Source organism: Poecile atricapillus, chromosome Z (assembly GCF_030490865.1).
Source record: "Poecile atricapillus isolate bPoeAtr1 chromosome Z, bPoeAtr1.hap1, whole genome shotgun sequence".
Taxonomy (NCBI): domain Eukaryota; kingdom Metazoa; phylum Chordata; class Aves; order Passeriformes; family Paridae; genus Poecile; species Poecile atricapillus.
The window spans coordinates 21,317,794-21,336,770 of NC_081289.1; the positions used below are offsets into that span (position 1 = coordinate 21,317,794).

Consider the following 18,977-nt stretch of genomic DNA (forward strand, 5'->3'; position numbering starts at 1 on the left):
TCAGGGAGAACCTGTCTTACTTTTTAAAATAACAGACACATTATGAAAATTTAATAAACATCCTGGACTGAACAGCAATTTGGTTTCTGTGCTTCCTCATTCAACCATGCAGAGATTTTCAGGGATCTTCAGTGCTATTTCTGTACATGTCAAAGGAAATCCTCTTTTAGAATCCATAAAGCTCAGTTCTAAACAGTGCCTCACTGCAAAGCTTGGTATTTTTTTTATTTCTCGAAAGTACTGATTTTGTTAGACAAGCTAGATCAAATTAGAATGATCCTGGTCTGATCCAAATAATTTACAGGAAGAGAAATTTAGATTTCTTCTTCAATTCCAGTATTGTTCTAGCAGTTCACTTTTTTGAGTTAAATTGTCAATCTGAAAAATTATAATTTCTTTTAGGATGCTTCCATTGTTCTATCATTTAATGCCTGCCATTGTGAAAATAATTATACTTCTCTTTATTGGTTGTCTTAGCCTGGAGTTACAGATAATAAATACAGTATTGAAACTTCTTTGTAAAGGTGATTCCTCACACAGGCCTCTGAAAACCTTTCCTGCTCTTAAGACTGAGATACACATGGAAGTGAACAGATCCATCCTTCAAGTCTAAGCTGGTGTGGAAATCTCCAGTTCCTATTCATTTGACAACTTTAAGTAATGCTGAGAAACACTGGTATAACTATAAACAGACACAGATTCCCCTGTATTCCAATGCCCAATGTCACCCCCAGTAGCAGTTACAGGGACTCAGGGCTTGAAAATATTTTTATTTAATTTTGAAAGGTACAAATGAGATTCAGTGGTGCCATCATAAATTGTGATTGATTCCACTCAAGTTATAGCAAATAAAACTGATTTAAGTGGGATTAGACTTTATACTATGACATTTTCAAACTGTATTTTTTTTTAAGCATTGAAGCAACATAAAAATTCTCATAATTGATTGTATCAGAAAAGGACAAATTAAAACTTGCATTCAAATTCTGCCTTGAAGAAGAGTAAAGCAAGATGTGAGTATCATTCTGAGCTACTCCACTCATTCTGAGTGAAATAAAAAAATATGATGGCAGCCTTCAAATTTTGGTCAAAGCATTTCTAGCCTCACCGTGATTCAGCTTCGCCTATTTTTTATGGTGTGATAGAGCCTCACTAACTCTTCTCCCGTAATTTTGCTTTGCTAACATCAGGGAGGTTAAACAGCAAGAGGAAGAGCCTGAGGTGGACGTGTGGGATCTCCTGAAGAACGCGAATCCCAGCGAGTACGAGAAGATTGCTTTCCAGTACGGCATCACCGACCTGAGGGGGATGTTGAAGCGGCTGAAGCGCATGCGCAGGGAAGTGAAGAAGAGTGCAGGTATGGCTGTGCTAGAATATTCCTGAGCTCGTTAGTCACACACAATGGTTCACCTTAAAAACCCAAACGTGCCTCACTTCCACACAAGGGAACTTTCACACCACAGCTCATTCCTGCAAGGAGTTATTCAGAAGGCAGCTTTGGTTCATGGTGGAAGTGTAAACACCTTATCCAACTCAGTGCTTACCTAAAGCATCCCTCCCCTTCAGACAATACTGGTTCCATCTGGAACAATGTCCCCCAGGTGTGTGGAAAGGTGTTACCTAATCAAACAATTCAGAAATTAGACCTTGTGTTACCATCAATATCTTCTCCTCTAAACAGAGGTCGCTCCAAACACATACAGTCTTTGCTCTTCATAATCTTGTTTTGCACTTAATCTCCATTGCTCAGAAATCCCAGCTGTACTACAGACCCTCCACCCTGCACTGGGTCAGGACATTCAGGCCTGTCTTTCCGCATCTACCCTGCTGAACAGTATGAGAAGTTCCGATTACATACAGAAATATATATATATATATAATGTGTGTGTGTGTGTGTGTGTGTGTGTGTGTGTGTGTGTGTATAAAATACATGTCTATGCCACAGAATATGTTTGCACATACATATAAATACAGCACACTGCCCATTACACTCTTGTGACATCTGCCTGTTTCTGGACAGCATTTCAGAACAGAATGCAGTATATGCATTTGCTGTGCCACTGGTTTCCTGGAAGCATCCCTTCTCTGTAGGTGAAGTCCTCCTCAAATCCAGTTGCAGTCCAGCTGCCTGGTACATCTTCTCTCCTCATCCATTACCTCCCATCATAATATATGTTATGGTACTATACATTATTTTTTATTTATGTGTTTCATTTGATGCACCTACCCAGTCCTATTTGCGCTGCAAAGCCTTGAAGAGATATCAGCTAGAACTTGGTCAGGATAACCAGATCTGTACAGCTCTGTGCTTCTAGTGTTTCTAGATTATTCCATGCAGACCAGTGTGAGAATATGCATAACTTTGTGTGCAAATATTCTGACAGCTTTGATGAGATTTATGCAATGTCATTTCAGAATCCATGTTCTTGTTTTTTGATCTCATGTTAAAATGACGCTTGACTTCCACAACAGCTTTTGCCAAAGGCCTTGATCCTGCATACCAGGTGGACAAAGGAGGTAAAGTAAGGTTCATGGTGGAGCTGGCAGATCCAACAGTGGAACTCAAGTGGTATAAAAATGGCCAAGAAATACGACCAAGTGCAAAGTAAGTGATCTTAGCATATATAAGCAATAAAATCAACACACATGTACTCCCTTGACAAGTGCGCTGCATGGATCTCTCTCTTTGCTCAAGTTGCACCAATTTAATTTCTGAATTTCATTAGATGTGGAGAGTATGCTCAGGACCCAGAAAAGTCCACTGTAGGCTAAATGGAATATATGTTGTCTCCTTTGTCTCAAGACAAAAGTCTTAGAGATTCTCAAAAAAAGTAGCACAATGTCCTACTCAGTAGTTTTTCAAAAATCAGGAAGCACTGCCAGTATATAAACCACTTGTCCTTGGTCCTGTGTCTGTATCTTTCTATAGTAATTGTGTGCTAAGAGCAGAGATGTTGACATCATACACTTGACCACCTGGCTCATAAACCAACCAAGAAAAGGGTTTTTCCCATCTTCCACTACTGTGTTAACACTCTGAAGTTAACAACCTCACCACCAGTCATGAACAGCATGTCTAGTGCACCTGCATATTGGTTTATTCTCTGGCTTTTCCTAAAAGAAGTGCAGGTGCAGACATTTGAGCACATGTAGAGCAATGCCTGGAAGTTGAGCCCAGTCCTTCTTGTGGGCACAACCAGCTCTTGTACCCCCGTGCAGAAGACCCCATTCCGCAGTCGGACACACCTGGGGAAGGTGTGCTTAAAAATGTAATGTTCCTCAAATGTTTCTCAGCAGCACAAAATCCTAGAAAATTTTTCTTCTGACCAGTTTAAAAAATCAGTGATTAACAAAAGGCCTCTTGCAGAAATGAGGCAGATTTCCTTCATTCTGTTCAAATCGATAAAGGATTTTGGTTAAAATTCATGATTGACAGAAAAATGGATAATAGAGTACCTTTTCTTTAGCCTCTATATCTGGCATTGCAGACAGCTCTATGGATTCCTCTCTAGCAGGAGGGGCTGGATTGAGGGCTTCAGTGCATTTCTACCAGGCTGCTGGAGCAGCTGTCAGATGCTAACAAGCTTTGGTCATTACAAACCTGGAGCAGACCTAAACTGGTGACATAAAGGTGAAAGGCTCCATATCCCATTACCAAAACCCCATATCCCATTACTGATATCTTGTGCCATCTGGCCAACCAATAATATCAACTTCTTAACTTTGGCTATTATTACACCTCACAAAAATGTTGGAATGAGTGATGGTGTCCTCTTACTGGTTATTTTCAGCTTTACTCATCTAGAGTTTCAGACTCCATTTTATTTGCCATCATTCGACTCCAGCTTCTTTTTCTTTTTTTAATTTATTCTTTTCATATCACCCAGACCTGGGATCTTGGAACAAGCCAGAAGCAACTCATTGTCAATTTACACCACAGTTCTTTTTTTTGTTAGAAGTCTATGACAGCTCTGTTGAAACTTGGAAATTGCTTCCAATGATAATTTTCCCAGTACTGTGTAAAGCCCGGAGTTTTTTGCCTCTAAAAATCCCTACACCACTTTCTACATAAAACAAAAGGGGTCCAGAAGTTGTGCTAATGTGTCTTTGCTGCATTCTTGTCCAGATACATTTTTGAGCACAAAGGAAACCAGCGAATTTTATTCATCAATAACTGTACGATGACAGATGATGCTCGCTATTACGTAACAGCTGGTGATGAGAAATGCTCCACAGAACTGTTTGTGAGAGGTAACTATGTCAGCTTGATGCTGTTTCACCTGCCCTAAATTTATGTGGCTTCTTTGGCTACAACGAAGATGAACAGGGAGGATCTGGTTTGGTATATTTTTGAATTTATATTAGCAGCTGTTAGGATTATTTGGTGATCCCTGGCCATTTTTTTTTTTTTCTCATCCTGCATTTAGCAGCTTAGTGAAAACCCTGAAATGGGGATATAGTTGACATGATACTGTGCTTTGGGATCTAGTGAGGCTGTGGTGCCCTTCAAAATTTTAAGCCACTTTGGGGACCTGTGTGTCATAGCACTGGCTTCCCCAACACAACACTTGGTACCTGAGGACTCTGATATTGTCCAAGTGCCCTCAGATCAGACTTTCTAGAAGCCAGTTTTCATTCCATTTGCACTGATTTGAGGGAAGACTCTATCAACAGTTATGAATGGGAGGCCACATCTTTACTCTCTTTGCTCCCACTGTGTTGATTATCAAAGCAAAACAGGTATTAATATGAAGAAATGTTACTTTTATTGAGCAAATTTCCTACTAGCATTCTAAAGAGCAACAAATTTTCAGATTTAGGGCAGAAAAGACTGCACTGATACTCATATTAGAATATGAAAGAAATATTCCCTTCTACAGCATGATTTAGAAAACCTCTTTCACTTGGTTTTCCCTCTCAGATTGTAAATCTGTAATTCTTTCTTTCCAAAGATCCTCCGATTTTGGTGACCAAAGGCCTGGAGGATACCAGCACCTATGTTGGTGAACGAGTAGAACTGAGCTGTGAAGTGTCTGAGGATGATGCAAACGTGAAATGGTACGACACACCTTGAACTGCTCCCATGAAAATAAAATCCAGAAGCTTTTAATTGTGGGCAAAAATGCAGGCAGCTTTTCCCACTCCAGTAAACCTGAAAATTGTTAAGAAAATCTTAATTAAACTTTATTCAAAAAAGTAGCAACACCAAAAATACCCTAATACATTCATGGATGAGTTTTTCTAGTGCCTTATAGTCTTGTAAATCCTTCTCTGGGAGTTTCAGTCTATGGAAGTCTTACTTGCACAGGACTTCCTTTGGAAAAAATAAAAATTCTTTGTTTTCCATTAGGTTTAGAAATGGCGTAGAACTTTCCGACGATCCTAAATCTCGGTATCGAATTAAGGTTGAGGGTAAAAAACACACTTTGATCATAGAGGAAGCTGCCAAAAATGACACTGCAACTTACTCAGTAATGACAACTGGAGGGCAATCAGAAGCCAAGCTTGCGGTCGACTGTGAGTATCATCCACCTTGCTCTCGAGTTCATACGTCACAGTGTGCTGGCATACAGAAATGAACAAATTTCTTGCCTTTCCCTGGGGGTTGAAAAGGAAACTTAACTTCCCTACCAATTTTTTTGCTGTGAATCTCCAGAACAGTGACTTCCCTTTAGACACTATTTCCAGTAGCAGGCCATGAACTAGTTCTGCTTGTTAACTTCCTGTCACTCCATAAAGATGGAAAACAAAGTGATCCATCCAAAGGTACAATAGGTCAACAAAGTGAATTTTCAAGGGAAGTATCTGCTTTTCTTCAGTCTTTTCAGGTTTTCACAGGAAAGCCAAACCTAGGCACAAGCACATGACTGTGTAGCCCTATCAGCTTTGTGCGTGCAATATCTATTGAAAGTGCTTGTGTTTTTAAACAAAATGTATCTGATCTATCCTCTGAAGTTATCTTGTATTATGCATAAATGTACATTTTTATTTTTAATATTCACGCTGGTCTTCGCTATTTTGTACAAATTGTCACCCTGGCCAATTCATGCTGTTTTATTATCAAGTTGGAAATTATGGCTACTGAGCTCCATCATCTTTCTTTAATGTATCTGCTTCTGTGCTCCTAAGTGAGACCACTGAAGATATCACTTGCACTAGAAGACCAGACTGTGAGGCTGGGACAGGAAATCCACTTGAAGTGTGAGATATCTGAGAATGTGGAAGGGAAATGGTACAAAAATGGGCAGCTGATTGAAGCTAGTGACCGTGTAAAGCTTTACCACAAAGGAAGGTAAGCCTGTTATGTATTGACTTGGCTTTAGGTGGAATGACACTGTGGAGATGTGCCAGTATGTGGGCTACTTCACTAAAAATTATCTGCTAATCAAGCATAACCTCTGTCCCGGAAGACATTTATTTCTGTCATTTTAAAAGCCATGACTCCTTACTTCCTTTAATCTTGTGTATTTTGACTGTGAAGGACAATAATCAAATCCTCAATCAACCTAAGTTCAAGCTATTGATTTTTCTTGCCATTGCTGTTGTTGTTGGTGTGGGATATTAAGCAGAAAAAAAAAATTATTATTGAACACTATTAAAAATGTACAGTTCTTTTTCCCTTTTCTTTCTATGCCTCTTTTTCTCATAGCTCCTGTTTGTATCAACTCACAAAGATAGTGCAACAAAAGTCAGAATATTCCCACAATGGGATCACCTACAGATTGTTTCTTGAGCAGCCAAATTGCAATTGAATGGCAGCATCATAGATTCTCTGTGTAAGAGAGATTACACTCCTGTATTTTTCTTGTTCTATGTTCAAACAACCAATATTAAAATTGGTCACATTATTTGGTGGTCTCAATAATATTTTGTACAAAGCACACAGTATTTAATCGCCTAAAATACCACTAGGCAACCAGCAAAGGATATTTTAGTCACTAATATTACACACAAAATTTTCACAAATTTTTCCTTATATCTCCAGGCAGTCTTCAAAAATAATTTACATCAATTTCTTTTTCAATTCTTTCACAGAATCCACAGATTTGTTATACCAGTTTCTGCTGTTGATGATGAGGGTGAATACATGTTTGTGCCAGATGCCTACAACATTAATATTCCATGCAAAGTTCATATTGTAGGTAAGTATACCGCACAGTGACCTGTACAGAACATCTTTCTGTGACCTTTGGGAATTAAAAGCAGCCTGAAATACCCCTGATTACAACCACTTTGCACCCTCTGAGCAGGAATTTGCCCGAGAACACAGACCTGCAGCTTTGGCAAAGTGCAGTTCAGCTGCTGGGAGAGTTCTTTGCCTGTGCTCAGGACCTGCTCGTAGTTTGTGAGCTGGGGGGAGCTCCTGGGGGAGGCTTCTTGAGGCTGAGTTCTTAAACCTAAACCACTGTGAAGAGTTGGTGTAAAACACTTGCTGTTTCTATCCACTTCTCAGATATACACTGCTATCTTTAAGAACAGGCTTGCTAACATTGCAAAATATTATTTAGTTTGTTAAGAGTAGTAGAATAAGCACATATTTACCTATTCACTAAAAAACATTAAATGCTATCTAGATGGGGAAATTGTTCTGCCCAGCTTTGATTCATTCCACAAAGCAGAAGGCTTGTTAGTGATCCCAGTCCTTCAAACAAAAATAAAACAGCGCATTGACTCTTCCCAAAGCAATACCTCACCAGCTTCTAACTGCAACCAGCCACTTGGAAGTGGAAAGCAGAGCAATATAAATGACCAAAGTTTTAGAAAACATGTTTTTTAATTGAACCAGAGACATGTGGGGTATCTATATTAGAAAAAATATTGGTGAGATATAGGAAAAAGGAAAAGGGAAGCGGTACTAGAACCCACAACTGAAATTCTCTAGAGCCACTTAGAGGAAAATGCTCTCAGAAATTACCTGAATATACATAATTCTGCCTCAGAGAAACAGCTGTGGGTTTTTTCATATGGTCTTATTATTCCAAAATGTCTATGGTGCCATGATTTCTTTTTCATGAAGCAACTCTTTTCTTAAATATATTTTTCTTCACAAATTTTCTTCAAAACAAAACCCAGTTGCTTAAAAATACCAAGAAAATAAAACACAGAGCATGTTTCTGTGTGTTGCAGACATGTGCCAGGTCACTGAACTCTCAGAGCAGCAGCTATATGTCAAACTTGGACAATCTCTCTCCTTTTTCAGATCCTCCTAAACTTCACCTGGATGGTCTTGGGGAAAACAACACTGTGACAGTAGTGGCAGGAAACAAACTACGACTTGAGATCCCCATCACTGGCGAACCAACTCCAAAAGTATTTTGGAGTAGAGGGGACAAGGTACATCGTCATTGTAGTTGTTACTTCAGTGTAACAAGGAGGCTTTTCCTTCCAAAAATAATCTTTAGCCTTTTGAAGACATTGATTTTAATGGCAGAAAATAAGGGGGAGATGCCCTGTATTTAAAAATGCTCCTTGCACAAAAAAGAAGAATAAAACAGATAAATATTATTTAGCATCTTTTGGGTCTTTTAAAGGAAATTAATAAGGAAAAAAAAAAATATGGGTTTACTATAAAAAATAGTAGAGGAGAAGGATATATGGGATGCAGAAGAAAAGTCATGAAAATTTACAAAATGGCTACTTCTTCTATACATTTGATGCACAGAATGGCTGCCAGGTTTTATCAGAAAGCCATGATATAGTCTGGTTTTGGAAAATGAATGATAAATTTTGATGGAGTTCAAGTCTCAAACGAAACAATAGCCTGGGAAATTGGGATCTTACATCTGGTGTCTTAATGAAAAACTTTTGCTTAGATCAATCCCTGGCTATGTAAATACCAAAAGAGTCACTTTTCACATTTAAATTTTCATGGTGATATGTGGAAGCTGGGACATGTTACCAGTGCTGCATCCATCAGACCTATCTAGTCAAATGTGTGATCACTATTTTTAAAATATTAATTGCAGTGTCACCACTGTGGTCCTGTTCAAACGGAATTATCCCAGGAGAGCTCCTACTCCAAAATATGTGACAGCATTTGAAAGCTGTGAGGAGAAACTACTGACAATTACAGTCATTCTGACCTTTAAAGTGAATGACCTACTTTTGATCTGACTTTTGGAAGAATCACCTATTGTTTTTCCGTCAAATTAATGACATGTGGTGTTGACAAAAGTGTGTTCTTGCTCATAGGAGAAGCCTTGTGCCTCGTCCTTTGTGATGCAATGGCTCAACTGAGTAGTAAACCATTACCATATTTAATTTATTTTAGTTATTTTGTCATTTTTCTCATGAGTAGGTGACTAAAATGCTGAGATTTGGTGGGATTTTTCTTACAGTTTCTTTCACGTTTTCATTGAAGTGACCTCTACTACTTTTGGATTTTGGTATTTGAGTATATTGATTCTCAAATACAGAAAGTATGACTTTTCCCTCTGCTCACTGTGGTTCCTAGATGGTCACAGATAGTGGAAGAATACGGGCAGAAACATACCCAGACAGCAGCTGCCTGGTCATTGATGCAGCCGAGAGGGACGATTCGGGTGCTTTCAGAATCACTTTGAAGAATGAGGCTGGAGAGGACACAGCTCTAATCAACATTAAAGTGGTTGGTAAGTTGTGTGAAACAGTGCCCATGAGCCATGTATTTTATCACTGTGGCAGAGTCCCAGGAAACTCCTCTTTTCCTATTTGTCCCCATTGCCAGGCGTGGGATGGAGATCCCTTAGTGCAAGGGCACTAAGGCTGGGTGTTACTGAAGGGAGTGGGAGCTTGGATGGGATTTAAGTAGGAGTTAATTATCACTGCTGCCAGGGGCCAGACTTCTCTGGTTGCCTGAGGCTGCCCTTATCACTCCTGGTTCTCCACTCTCCCTGTGGCTGTGGGCTCTGTCTTAGCACATGCCCTCGAGAGCCTCTCAAGTGTCTCGACCCTGCAGAAGAACTTGGCATTCATCCATTCCTAACCACCATCCAGGATCCACTAACTTTATTTTTCTCTCTCTCCTCATTAGGAAATCCTGTTGCACCTCAAAAACTATTTAGATCTGTTTCTTATTTGACATTTTTTAATTTCAACCTATGCAAAAAGAAGAAATATTTTTTTAAAAAAGTAATATTTGCTTTGTTTACAACAGATGTCCCTGATCCTCCTCAGGCACCAAATGTGACTGAGGTGGGTGAAGATTGGTGTATTATGACCTGGGAACCTCCAGCAAATGATGGTGGATCACCCATTTTAGGTACATACTTTGCTTTTCTTTTTTAGGTTTGTTTTTGGTTTTGTTTTTTGTCTTTTGTTTTTTTGGTGGTGACTAATATAGACAAAAGAAGCAAATGCCAAATAGTGGATGCAACAGGATCAGAGTTTAGCTCAGGCCCTGCAAAGTGGCACTGGGAATATCCAGTAGCTAGAATGTTCTCCCTACTCTTTGACTTCACCAGATACTTGTTTTTCTAATGCTTTGAGATTTTCCGCTTTGTATGTTATCACAGTATCAATCCCCCTGCTTGAAGGACAACCTCTTATAAAACAGAACTTCGAACTTTTACCAGCCTGTTTGAATGTTAAAAGGAATTTCATAAACAATTTACTGAGGAAACTGTTTTAATACACTGAACCAAGATGAAAGTTAGAGGGGCCCAGAGGTCGGTAGAACCAGACCCTTTTCACTCTGAACTAAGCACAGCAGTCTTCTAAGTCCAAAAAATTCTTGGCAATGAAAACAAAACAGATGACTATCAGATAGCTTGCAATAGGGAAAATTATCCCTAAATCACTCTGAAGATAGAAGGGGACATTAAAGCATATCCAGATAAAAAAATGTCATTGGGCAGTCAAAAAATAGACCCTTTATTACTGATCTTTATGCTATCACTTACTATGATAAAATCTTTTCTGGTCAAAAGGATACTTCATTGAGAGGAAAAAGAAACAGAGCTCCAGGTGGATGAGGCTGAATTTTGAACTATGTAAGGAAACAACTTTTGAGCCAAAGAAAATGATTGAAGGTGTTGCTTATGAGGTCCGTGTGTTTGCTGTCAATGCCATTGGCATGTCCAAGCCAAGTATGCCTTCCAAGTCCTTTGTTCCTTTAGGTAAGTAACCAAGAGCACAGAGATATGTATGCATTTAGAAAATAACCATTAATATGTTGTTATAATCATCTAATTGTATACATTTTATATTAGTGTGACAGCTAGAAGGCTTTGTCATCCACATAGTGACAGGCTAACTCAGTGGCCTTTCATATAAAGAAACAGATTTTCAAACTACTTTGACAGCCACAAGTCCCTGTAAAAGAGAGGTGTCTTGTTCTTCAGATCAGCAAAGGTTCACCCCCTTGCTCAGCAGCACCCCCAGAATGCAGAGGAGGAGGAAGGAGGGGGCTGTTACAGCTCCAGCATCCTCCCTTCTTGCCAGAACATACCTGCTGAGGTAGAATACACTGCTCCCAGCTTCTTTGCTCTACCAGCCACAGCTGCTTGTCCTTCTCAGCAGCAGGAATTTATCTCTGGGTCAGGCTGTGAGCAGATATGGGATGAGGTAGCTGCTTTCTCCTAGTGTGGCCCTAAGTGGGAAAGACATGCCAGGGATGATGGAAAGTCATCCTGGTAGGCAGGATAGCCTGTCACCGGTGATACTAAACTAGAGGAACACAGACCATAATCCTTCAGTTGTAACACTGTGTTCTGCCTTCTCCCTGCTTGCTTCAGCTGTCACCAGCCCCCCAACTCTGCTGGCAGTGGACAGCGTGACCGACACGTCGGTGACAATGAAATGGAGGCCACCAGACCAGATTGGGGCAGCAGGGCTGGATGGCTACGTGGTGGAATACTGCTTTGAAGGAAGTAAGTGAGAATGCCTGGGGTACCTGACTCACAGTGAAAGTGGGTGAGACTTTCTCCATTTTTTCTCTACAGGTATCAGGTGTTCTGGCTGTCAGGCAGAGACTAATCAGGCAGAAAACCCCAAGGAGCAGGGTTTTGTTCAGGCTTCCTTTGGTTTGTATTCCAGATGCCACCCACTGAGTGTGGTTCAACATGTCTTACGCTTGATTTGAAACCCAAATCAAAATCCATATAATCTGTTGTAGTGTACCAAGCACCGTGCTAGTAACTATCCTCTTTCAGATGCTGAATGAGTCAGGGCAGCAAAGTTCATTGGTGGATAAAGGTGTAGGAAATAATGAATGGCTACAAGTGTGGCTCAAAATATGTTCAGGTTGGATGAGTTTTAGGGACAGGAGGTCCTCAGTGTGGCAATCCCTATGTTGATATATTACTAACCGGCTAGTTCAAGTGCTGGCAGCCAGCACTGAGAACAACCTCTCCAATAGTTCCTGTAGAAGTCATCTAGGCATGCAAAGCCCATGTCTAGATATTTAATTTCTCCAACATTTCAGTGTAGTTTTGGGGATAGCTTTAACTATGTCTATCTAAGACAAAAATATATAAGAACTGGAGGAAGAAGTTTTGAGAGTAAAATAAGAAGGAACAGGGAAATATAAATTATATTTTACAACTAAGAGTCTTTGGTGATCAAGCAGCAGAAATAGTTTTTCCAGCAGATTGTCTTTGGAAATGGTATCAAATGAAGCCTATTTTCAAAAAGTAAAATGCACCAGCATCTGGGTAAGTATCAAACAGCCTGGAGTGGTATGTGCAATACCCAGCCTCTGTGGACCAACAACATCAGCTGCAGCAATGTTGTGGATGTGGATGAAGGGGACACAGTTATCTTCAGCTCCACTGCTGTTGCTCTTAACTGTGCTGTAAATCAAGGGATGGGTTGAACACCTTTTTCCTACAAAGGCATTTATTCCAATGAAATGCAGTCCATAGCCTGGATACAAAAGGTAGAGGACAGAACCTGTCATTCATGCTGTCACATTTCAGATTCAGACAATCCAGGAAAACAGTAGGTCATAAACGTGGTGAGGTGCCACGGCATCAGAGTACACTCAGCTCTCTCGGGCGAGTGGGAGAGGGTGTGAAGAAGAACCACTGGCTTTTCTCAGGAGCACTCAGCATCTTGTAGTATTGAGATGAATATCTTTAAGGAGCAGGACTGCAAGAAGCTCAGAGACCTGGAGAAGAGTACCTGAAGGCAGACACAGCTGGAATGGTAGGAAGGGTTTTCCTTGGATATTGGGAGGGAGCTGCGGGAACAGCTCAGAATGAGTAAGCATGCAGTCTTCCATCAAGACACCGTGTTCTTATTTTGCTTCAATGCACAGGCCAGGTGTAGGGGGTTATTAAAGGGCCTGTCAATGTGAGGACTTCAGTGTATGCTGTATATTATGTTTTGTTTAACCTTGGGTAGAATGGCAGGGAAAAGTTAAAAGTGCTTGACATTACAGTATGTGATATCCAAAATAGGTGATGATAGAGAATGAGAAATACAGACAGGTTAATTCAAAGTATGGCTTTAAAAAGGAATCTTCTAAATCTGTTTTTAAAGGGCTGTTAGACAGAAGAACACTGTATACCTGTTAAATGGAACAAATTCTTTACTTTTTTTTTCCAGATAGGTTTTAAACATATGAAGATACAACAAAATGGCAGCCAAGTCTGTCATTTTACTGTTACCCACCTCAGTTAAAATACAATGGGTATAATGTATTTTACATAGTTTTGAGTGTTTATGTATATCTATATATGCTTCCTATATATGCATATACATCTATATATACACAATTGACATTATGTATATATGTCACGAAAATGCTTAGGAAGAGGCAAGATAAGCAGAAAATGCCAATTTTAAAATGCTAATTTTAAAATACCAGTTTTAAAAGTCATGTTGTTGGATTATTCATCTTTTTTTCTCTGTTCTGTTGTTTTTTCCTTTTTGCAATATCTTAGTGCCTCTTTTTTCTCAGCCCTTTCAGTGCCTGTTCTGCCTCAAACTAATTTTTTTTCTGTAATGTTTAATAACTCTTTTTAATTTCAAGATACTTTTTATGACTCTCTATATTCATTCTGCCGCTTTTTTTCTCTTAGTTATCTGTTTGTAAACTCCTCTGTATTTACACTCTCCATTCTTTCATTGCTGTCACTGAAGTAGTTTTCAAGAAGGCTTTTCAGAATCTTCCTTACTGTAGCAATCATTAGGAGAAATCATAAGCTGACAGTGGGAGGACAAAAAGTACATATAAAGATAAATTAGAAGAATAATGTATCATAAACATTGGTTTGGCTTTGCAAAAATGGTACTTCCCTTTAGTCAGAACCACATAACTTGACCAACTTGGTGGATTCTTGCAGTCCTTAACTATGTGCCACTCCATGCATGTTACTGAACTGCAGTCTCATCAGGGGTATGCTGATCCAGCATTGCATAGGTGTGAGTAACATGAATATAGAATACATATATACAGAGAGAGAGACAGAGAATTCCCCAGACCTAGTTTGCAATACCCAGCTTTGGCCCTCTTGCTGTGGAGATGTGGAGTAGACCAAATCCTGTTGACACTGGAGTCCCTAGTGAAGTGTGCTGCTGACCAGTTCTTTTGGGGCATTTTTAGGGCAGCCTGGGGAGCACAGCCTGAGTGTTCCCCATGACAATATGTTTATCTGCTTGTAACAGGCTGTTACCTGCAGATGATCTGTTTTTATAGCCAGTAAATAAGTACTTCAGAGAGTCTCTGTTGGCTGAGATCTTTGCCAGTGTACTCATCTAGGACCATGCAAAGATACTAGAACAGTATTTTTATAATCCCAAAAATAGCCAGCTCCAGGATTACAGGAAATCCAAGGCAGTGATAAATTTGTCCAGGAAATAAAGCCTTAGGGTTTACATCATATCTGTCATCATCCATGGGTCTGGTCTTCTTTAATCTTCTATCTATGTTACCTTCAGCTAAATGTGTTCTCTTCCTCTGTTATCTCTAAGTTTTTTTCCAAGACTTCTTTTTTTCTGTCTCTCTTACTCAGAATGTATCTTTGAATTTTTTATCTCTTCTATGATGTGTTTTCTTCTCCTTCTACACTTTCTCTCATCATCATCATATCGTTTCATTTCTCTCTTCCAAATGTTCCTTTTGTCTCTTTCTTTTCATATTTCTAGGGCTATTCTAGGGCCCAAAAAACTCATACGACTTTATATCCTCTTCTTTCATCCTTTAGCTTTCCTATGGGCATCCCATATAACTGTTCTGTGATCTAGATGCCCTCTTTCCATCTCTTTTCTCCCTGCAGTCTCCCTAAATATGGGTTCTCTAAATCTGTAAAGCCCAGCATCTATCTTTGCATACTTACTAACAGGAATTGCTAACCACTGACAAAATGCTCCATCTGTGTGAAAGTGGGTGTCTCTGATTAATTTTAAAGATGGATTCTCTCAAGGTTTATCGACAGATCTGTCTGAGGAATTGGGGGAGCCACCTTTTAACCTGGAAGGTACAGTATTCCACAAAGGATATAAGTCTTCTTTAATGAAAGAAAAACTCTTTCCATAAAAGTAAAGATAAATTCCTGATAGCAAATTTCAGTGGCAACAGTCTACAGACTTTTCTGTAGTACAGGTGTAAGGGGAGGGGAAGATACTTGGGAAACAGTTATTGATAAGAATCCTTTTCTGCTAGAAGCTTGAAGGAAAACTTAATTCTTAAAAGCAAGGCTCTCAGTTATGAAAACGTACCACAGCACTATGCTCTAGGTCTGCAGGGCTCTCCAGTTCATAACCATTCTCTTGTCCTCTGTGCCCATTTTATAGTGCTAGCTTTCCATGATGTGGGAAGATCCTGACTTGCTAGTTCATAATTCATAAATCTGGCTCCAGTGCCCAGGTGCCAGCAGTGTTAGGGCAGTCTATGCTGGGAGGACAGGGTGGATAAGAAAGTATGGTTTTTAGCTGAAGCTGTTCTGAAAGACTGTACTCTTATGATCACTCTATGAATTTTGTGTGACCACCTGGGGGTAGGATTAAAATCTGAGAATGGTGTAATTATGTGAATAATTCTGACACAGCCTTCCTTTTTTTTAAAGGCATGAGGAGAGATGGCATTTCATTGCAATGTGTAAATATTCTGTGTTTCTCTTATTTCTCAGTTATACTTTTAAGGGAACTCAGCACTGGTTGAAATTAATTGCAAAACCCATTTCTCTCCAAGGAAGCTGTTAAAGCAATGATGAGTGCTTTTGGAAATATATTCTTTGTCCCCCTTGTTTTATTCTAGCTGAATTAAAAAATCTAACCACTTTTCTCTCTGGTACATCTAAATTATAGACATATTCTAATAATATTTGTATAATTATATAAAGCTATATAAATATAAAAATATGTAATCAGCAGAAACCCTTCAGGGTTGGAAACATTCTTCCTACATATGAAAGTGAATCTATATTGCATTCCAACATAATTAGAAAAACAAAATAGAATTATTTATTAAAATCTTACAAATCTATTACTCTTCTGTAATTTTCCTCATCCGTGCTGTGGATGTATTTATAATTCCCTATTCTTTGGATTTGTCCTCCTTCCCTCACTTCCCTAAACCAGCTGATGAATGGATCGTGGCTAACCCAGAGCTGACAGACAAAACAAAGTTTACCATCAATGGCCTTCCAACCGGCTCGAAAATCCTTGTGAGAGTAAAAGCTGTGAATGCTGCTGGTGAAAGTGAGCCCAAGTACCACCCACAGCCTATTTTAGTCAAGGAAGTGATAGGTAAGATCCTGCTGCCTACACTTACCCACAAATACACTCGGTTTCCATACTAATACCTGGGGTTTTTTTAAAGCTAATAGTTATTTGTTATAGGTAACTGGCGATATGGCCCTACAAAGCCATCGTGTGGTGGCTAGAAATCATGAAACCTTCTTTAAAAAAAATTCACTATTTTTAAAAAGTTTTAAATGTTTCATTTCTGAGACTTTATTTCTCAATTTTTCAGGGATTTTTTTTCCCCACAGAACTTGAATTGATGGTGCTTTTTTCAAGTTGCTCTAAACTTTCCACCTAGTCCTACCATTGTAGCATTTGGTGTTACAAAAGCTAATGGTGTCCTGAATGCAACGCTGGGAGACCAAGAAATTTAAGACACCTCACTCATTAGTAGCTTCTGGGAATTTTAGACCACACTGTATTGTTTTATACTGATGCACACCAGTGCTGCCTTGGTTAGAAAGGAGGACAAGTGCTGAACACAAGCTTTTGTTTTATTCAGAACCTCCAAAGATTCGTCTACCAAGACACTTAAAACAAACCTATACTCGAAGAGTTGGAGAAACTGTGAATCTTGTTATTCCTTTCCAGGTAAGAACTAAAAACACTGACAGAAAAATTCTTTCTGACTTTTTTTTTTGATGCTGCTGCTTTTTAACTTATTTCTCTGTAACTTTGGCCAGTGAGCTAACTTAAGCACACATGGAAGCACTCTGAAGTACAGAGGTGCTTGAAAGTTTTCGGTTTGATGTCTCAAATAAATGATGTTCTGCTAAGTAATGAATTGGGTAATTTGCTCAGATGGACTGATTGGTCATCTGTCATCCAAAGGACACTTACAAAACCTCACAGTAGACATTGCATGTGAGATAATTGTAGCACAGTGCAAAGGGATTGCACTGGAAGCAGATAAATGTAGTTAGTAAGAGCGGAATAGTAGCATTTAATAACTTCCTTGTCATGGGAGGGGAAAAGTGAGGGGAAGAGTGGGCAGACTGCAACTGTTAAATCCTTGAGATCACAGCTGTAATATGACTATTTCTAAAATACATAGCATGTTTTCCCACAGTATCGTGTTAACCTTCATTCCCATATCTTTTAAACAGCACCTGCCTCTCTCCTTGTGGGGTCCTAATTCTGAATAAAAGAATTATGTCAGAATTCATTCCTATTTCATGTCTGCACATTTTATGATACTGGGTGGGCATAACTCAGCTCCACAGAGGCTGTTAAAAGCCTCATAAAAGCTTGATCAGCAATACACTGCAAGATATATTTCTCTTGAGAAATTCATTAATTCAATATTTCATTAAATATTCTATGGTTATTCTCTAAGATAGGGTGTTCAAAATGGTGTGAGATTACCCTTTTCAGACAGCATCCGCAAACTGTTTCCATGTGGATGGCAAATCCCAAGGCAAAGCAGGTGAAATTCACTATATTTTAAGTACCTATATTGGGCACTTAGACACACAAAAAATGACACACAAAAGAGATCAATGCAGCCTTCCTAACAGCTATTACAACTTCTTTTGCAATGAAAGAAGAGAATTCAGGATCCCTGGAGGCTGAATCTATTACTTTTCCTCTCTCACTGGCAGTGTAGAAAATGTAAGCATTTCCAGAGAGTGAAGTATTTTGTTCTATATTTTTTCTGGGTTTTTTTCTCCCTTTCAGAAAACTGGAAATTATTTGTCAGGATTAGCCAGAAAGATAATTGCCCAGTATAGCCAGAAATTGCAAATATTTTCAGTCTCCAGGGGAAAAAAAAAAAAAAAAAAAAAGGAAAGAAAGTTATATTTTAGGTAAATTGGTATGATTGCATCTCTAAATGGTGTATAATTTTAAAAATAATTCTGTTTCTGTCAGGACAGTTTTTATTTCCTGTTTGGGAAAAACGGGAAACAAGCCTGTTTCCTTCTCTTCCCTTTTCTCTCCAAAAAAACATACAAAAATTGTTTCCTGGCTCCTTGCAGGGAAAACCAAGAGCAAAAGTATCGTGGGAGAAAAATGGTTCTCCGATCGACAAGAACGACATCAACATCCGCAACACAGAGAACGACACCATCATCTTCATCCGAAAGGCAGAACGGGGGCACTCCGGGGAGTACGACATGAAAGTGGAGGTGGAGAACTTGGTGGACAAAGCTACAATAGATATTCAGATTGTTGGTATGTCTGGAGAAACGGAAATAAATCCTGCTGCTCCAAGGCCACAGGAAAATGGGAATCCTAACATCTTTCTTGGCAGTGGTATCTCTCCATGCCCAATCACTTGGCTGTAGATTTGTGGTCCCTCAGGAAACCTC

The 18,977-nt window shown here is 39.3% G+C and overlaps 1 protein-coding gene across 3 annotated transcripts in view; it reads left to right on the forward strand.

The window, feature by feature from the left end:
• LOC131573525 (myosin-binding protein C, slow-type-like) overlaps positions 1 to 18,977 on the forward strand; it is a 69,712-nt gene that overhangs the window by 39,223 nt on the left and 11,512 nt on the right. For all 3 annotated transcript variants that reach the window (XM_058827550.1, XM_058827551.1, XM_058827552.1), the window contains 15 exons: positions 1,191 to 1,357; positions 2,473 to 2,605; positions 4,127 to 4,251; positions 4,953 to 5,058; positions 5,351 to 5,517; positions 6,130 to 6,292; positions 7,036 to 7,142; positions 8,201 to 8,334; positions 9,455 to 9,611; positions 10,136 to 10,240; positions 10,908 to 11,096; positions 11,715 to 11,849; positions 16,504 to 16,671; positions 17,171 to 17,259; positions 18,645 to 18,840. In XM_058827550.1, the coding sequence (XP_058683533.1) occupies positions 1,191 to 1,357; positions 2,473 to 2,605; positions 4,127 to 4,251; positions 4,953 to 5,058; positions 5,351 to 5,517; positions 6,130 to 6,292; positions 7,036 to 7,142; positions 8,201 to 8,334; positions 9,455 to 9,611; positions 10,136 to 10,240; positions 10,908 to 11,096; positions 11,715 to 11,849; positions 16,504 to 16,671; positions 17,171 to 17,259; positions 18,645 to 18,840 (2,141 nt within the window). The remainder of the gene's footprint in view (positions 1 to 1,190; positions 1,358 to 2,472; positions 2,606 to 4,126; positions 4,252 to 4,952; positions 5,059 to 5,350; positions 5,518 to 6,129; positions 6,293 to 7,035; positions 7,143 to 8,200; positions 8,335 to 9,454; positions 9,612 to 10,135; positions 10,241 to 10,907; positions 11,097 to 11,714; positions 11,850 to 16,503; positions 16,672 to 17,170; positions 17,260 to 18,644; positions 18,841 to 18,977) is intronic.